Raw genomic sequence first — 4276 nt, 5'->3', positions numbered from 1 at the left:
CAGTGCTGCTTTCTTACCGCGGGCACCACGCGGAGGTGAGAAAGCGGTTGGGGCTTTTGCGTGCGGCTCAAAGCGTTGCTAATTTTAGAACGTTGCTTTCTGGTGAGATAATGATGATACTTACCGAGCTATTGCTTTTCACAGTCTCGAAGATATGACTCCAGAACTACCATATTTTCTCCAGAAGGTATTTTTTAAACCCCACACTTTCAAGTAAACTCTGCCTGTTCTATCTAGCTTCTCAAAACTAAATTAACTCCTTTTTGTACAAAGGTTGGTTGTTCACAACGCGTTTCCATCCATGTAGGAGTTACAGAAACCATATTTACCTGCTACAAGTAGTGTGTCCAGTTCTGTAAGGACACCAAGGGTCCAAAGTGGAGACTTGCACATTCGTTCTAACTCAAGCCATAACGAGACCTGCTGCATTACTGATACCACCCGCCTCATTTTTTAACTAACTTGAGCAAACCTTCAGCATTCATCTTTTGTTTGACTGTGTTCTGTCACGTTTTGTTACTGTTCCTCCCCAGAGAATATCCTGCTGGTGCAATCATGCCTCTCCTTGTTCTTCTGGATGGGCTGAAACAAGTACACACAAGCCATGTGTTCCTGTTTCTTAGATGGGATGGGCTTACAGTCCACTAGCAAATATTTTCTTTGATTATTAAAAATCCATTTTGGCTTGTTACACTGCTGCAAAGAGTTCTGTCGGTTTTTGGTTTTGGGGTTGGTTTTTTTTGTGTGTGGTGGGTTTTTTGGTTGTTGTTTGTGTGTGATTTTTTTTTTTAAATTAAGTTTGTGGGTTTTTTTCCCCCACATTGGTGATGTATTACCATATCAGATCTGGGGATTTTCCTTCTTTGACTCCTTCTGCCTTTTCAGTTGATTAATCTACTGTCAGCTGGTGAAGAACGAAGACTGGATTGTACAATGAGCATCTGTCAGATTCCTGGAAATTTAAGTTTCCTTGTGTTGGTCTTGTGCAGTGTTACTTTTGGGTGTTACTTATGTAAATCCTTTCCTAGGTCGCCTGTACCAGGTTGAGTACGCAATGGAAGCAATCGGACATGCAGGTACTTGCTTGGGAATTCTAGCAAATGATGGTGTTCTGCTAGCAGCGGAGAGACGCAACATTCACAAGCTTCTTGATGAAGTGTTTTTCTCGGAGAAGATATACAAACTTAATGAGTAAGTTGAATGATGGTTAGATAACCAGTGATGTTATCAGGAACAAGCCACTGCTGTTATTTGGGCATTTTAGCACTGAACCTGGTTTTATTTTATTTTATTTGAAGTATTAGTGTTCTTTGTGCTCAGTGTTTTAGACAGGTGTGACTGGTTTGTCATGTTTTGCTTCAGTAGTTCTTCTGAAGTAGAAGTGTCTCTTAATGTCTGATTTTCCAGGTGGAATAGCTAATTTGTTGGTACTTTCCCATACAAAGTAATGTTATTGCAGCACCTAGGGAAATTGGGAATTCTTAGTTTTACAAAATATTGTTGGGGGAGGGCAGAATAAAGAATGCACACAAAAAACGACCATTCCTCTTTGAAGTCTGTTTCTTTTGTGATTCAAAGACAAGATGGCTAAGTAAAACATGCCTTAGTAGGTTTTTTTTTGCCACAGTTGTGGCAGAGATCACATCTCTCTCCATTGAGACTTCCCTTTTTGCTCTCCTGAACTTAACTTCGTGATGTCAGAGCACAGTGTTCTGGATTATGCTCTCTTGTGTATACGGGAGATGGAGCTTCATCCTTGCCGGAAGGTGCACATGAAACACAAATAGCTTTTCATCCTGTCAGCCTCCTGTTCTGTCTTCATCTTGGGAGCAGCTAGAACTGTAGGAAGCACTGGATTTTCGAGGAGGCTGTGTAACAATGCACTCGAGTACTTGCCTAGGCCAGCCCTTCCATCTTATAAAAAATTCTTAAGTTCACTTGGAAAAAATAACCTGGATTATTTTTACTGAATCCTTTCCATGTAGTGAAAGCTTTGTAGCAATATCAGATTGGGCAAAAGAGGTCTTAAGAGCTAATGAAACAATGAGCATGTGAAGCGCTTATTTTTCTTACGATAAATCAAGATTACCAGGTTTCAATTGCACAGCTGCAACGTGTCATCCAGCAGCTTCCACTGCAGGTCTGGCACTCGTGTGTAGCTCCTTCCGTGTTCTGGTGTGCGGGGTCAGTGGCCTCCAGACAGGTGTTTGTATGCAGCTAATGGTTCTCGCGAAAACACTCAGGACTTGGTTATTTCTGGCATGATTCTCTTCTCGCTTTTATACATATCAGTAACGTACTGATTCACTTACTTTTGCCATCCACCTCTGGTTTTATGAAATGATGACATAATATTTTTCCTGTACCCAAAAGGCACCTCTTTTCTATGGCAGCTACGTAGTCTTCATGAGAAGAGCCCAGCAGTAGGGGTTCTGCTTGAAGCGCTGTATGAAGACATGACTGTTGGAGATGATAGGAATTCTGTTAATCTGTATGCTTATATTGCAGGGATATGGCTTGCAGTGTTGCAGGAATAACTTCAGATGCCAATGTTCTAACAAATGAACTGAGACTGATTGCGCAGAGGTAGGTCTGCTGATACTTAACGTGGTTTTACTTGCCTGCGCTGTCAGAGTGAATTCTGTTGATGTATTAAATCAACATCAGCATCCATTTAGTAGAGCAGAAGTGGATTGTTTGAAATAAAACAGCTAGTTCAAAGAGGCTCAAACTTAGGAACTTGTTAGGTGTGGTACAGGACACTGTCAGCAGAAGGAGTTTTAACAGGTCTGTTTCTCTGCCACCTTAGGTATTTGTTACAGTACCAAGAGCCCATTCCTTGTGAACAGCTGGTAACAGCACTGTGTGATATCAAGCAGGCTTATACGCAGTTTGGAGGTAATGAAGTGTGATGAACCACTTTGCTTTTAAATGGCTAAAGAATGATTCTGTTACATAATTTGAAGCAACTGAACCTCTGGACAGTTCTACCAAATTCTTCTGTAACAAGTTATACTGGGAAAAATTTAAGAGGGGAATGGGTAGTCCCAATTACTGTTTTGCTACTGAAGGTGCTACTTGTTAGTAATTAAGACATTGATGGCTGAGATTGCAGCCCATTGCATAGAGTGCTTTGAGTGCTCTTGGCTTTAGTGAATCCCTTCCAAAGACCAGCAGAGAATTGTGTGGTACATAACCTTTCAGCGTTTTGGCCCTTTCAGCCTAATGGCACAATGGCCTAATGTGCCAATGGCCTAATGGCATTTCAGCCTAATGGCACAACTAAGACTACGTAGGGGCATCAATAATGTAACTCTTTAAAAACCAGCACTTCTGTGGATCAAGCAACATGTTACAAATATTCTAGGTGGTGTTCCTTAGCACGGGTACTGACCGTTCCAGTATTTTACATACACGTACTGTGAAAGAATGACCCTTTTATGTGCCTGGCTTTGGACGCTGTTATGTGCTTTAACAGCTAAGCTACACACTTTAAATCATAACTGTAAAGTCCTGAGATGATAAATTATAACTTGTGGTGACAGAAGTGAGTTGCTCTTAGGATTAAATGAAATAAACCTCTGCTGCCCCCCCGCCCCGTGAGTTAGAAATGCTGACGTGCTTATCTCAAGCAACAGACGTGCAGCACCGTCTGTTAAATCCTAGTTCACAGGAGTAGATTTGAAAAAGGAAATCAAAGACAAGAGTTGTCACTCATGACCAATCTTATTGCTAAATTTGGATTGCTAATAGCCTTCTTTTCAACAGGAAAACGTCCTTTCGGTGTTTCATTGCTATACATTGGCTGGGATAAGCATTATGGATTTCAGCTGTATCAGAGTGATCCTAGTGGAAATTATGGAGGGTGGAAAGCTACATGCATTGGGAATAATAGTGCTGTAAGTTCTGTTTGGTTTTCTTTTCCCCCCTCAAAAAGTTAAAAAAAAAAAAGTGTGAATTGTACTGTACTCATTAAACCGCATTGTTGATCGGGAGTGCAGAGCAGAAATGGGTAGCTGTAGAAACACTGCTTTTAGTCATGTATTGATATTATCTGGCAGAAAGCAACCGTTTGCTTGATGGCCCAAAGATATAATATTAATGTCTGTGAAATTTATAGGCAGCTGTGTCAATGCTAAAGCAAGACTACAAGGAAGGAGAAATGACCTTGAAGACTGCACTTGCATTAGCCATTAAGGTTCTAAACAAAACTATGGACGTTAGCAAGCTCTCTGCAGAGAAAGGTAAGCAGCTCGTTAATGTGGGATAACACCCC

The 4276-nt window shown here is 41.1% G+C and overlaps 1 protein-coding gene across 1 annotated transcript in view; it reads left to right on the top strand.

Annotated features, from left to right (window-relative positions):
- Positions 1-124: 124 nt before the first annotated feature.
- Positions 125-4276, top strand: part of PSMA4 (proteasome (prosome, macropain) subunit, alpha type, 4) — a 5234-nt gene continuing 1082 nt past the window's right edge. The window contains exons 1-6 of the mRNA XM_010150352.1: positions 125-187; positions 1029-1191; positions 2509-2586; positions 2810-2898; positions 3769-3899; positions 4121-4244. Coding sequence (XP_010148654.1) covers positions 1055-1191; positions 2509-2586; positions 2810-2898; positions 3769-3899; positions 4121-4244 — 559 coding nt within the window. The 5' untranslated portion in view covers positions 125-187; positions 1029-1054. The remainder of the gene's footprint in view (positions 188-1028; positions 1192-2508; positions 2587-2809; positions 2899-3768; positions 3900-4120; positions 4245-4276) is intronic.

The sequence above is a fragment of the Eurypyga helias genome, unplaced genomic scaffold (assembly GCF_000690775.1).
Source record: "Eurypyga helias isolate BGI_N326 unplaced genomic scaffold, ASM69077v1 scaffold39054, whole genome shotgun sequence".
Taxonomy (NCBI): Eukaryota; Metazoa; Chordata; class Aves; order Eurypygiformes; family Eurypygidae; genus Eurypyga; species Eurypyga helias.
Note: the sequence above shows the minus strand (reverse complement) of the source record. Positions and strands in the feature narration are given on the sequence as shown.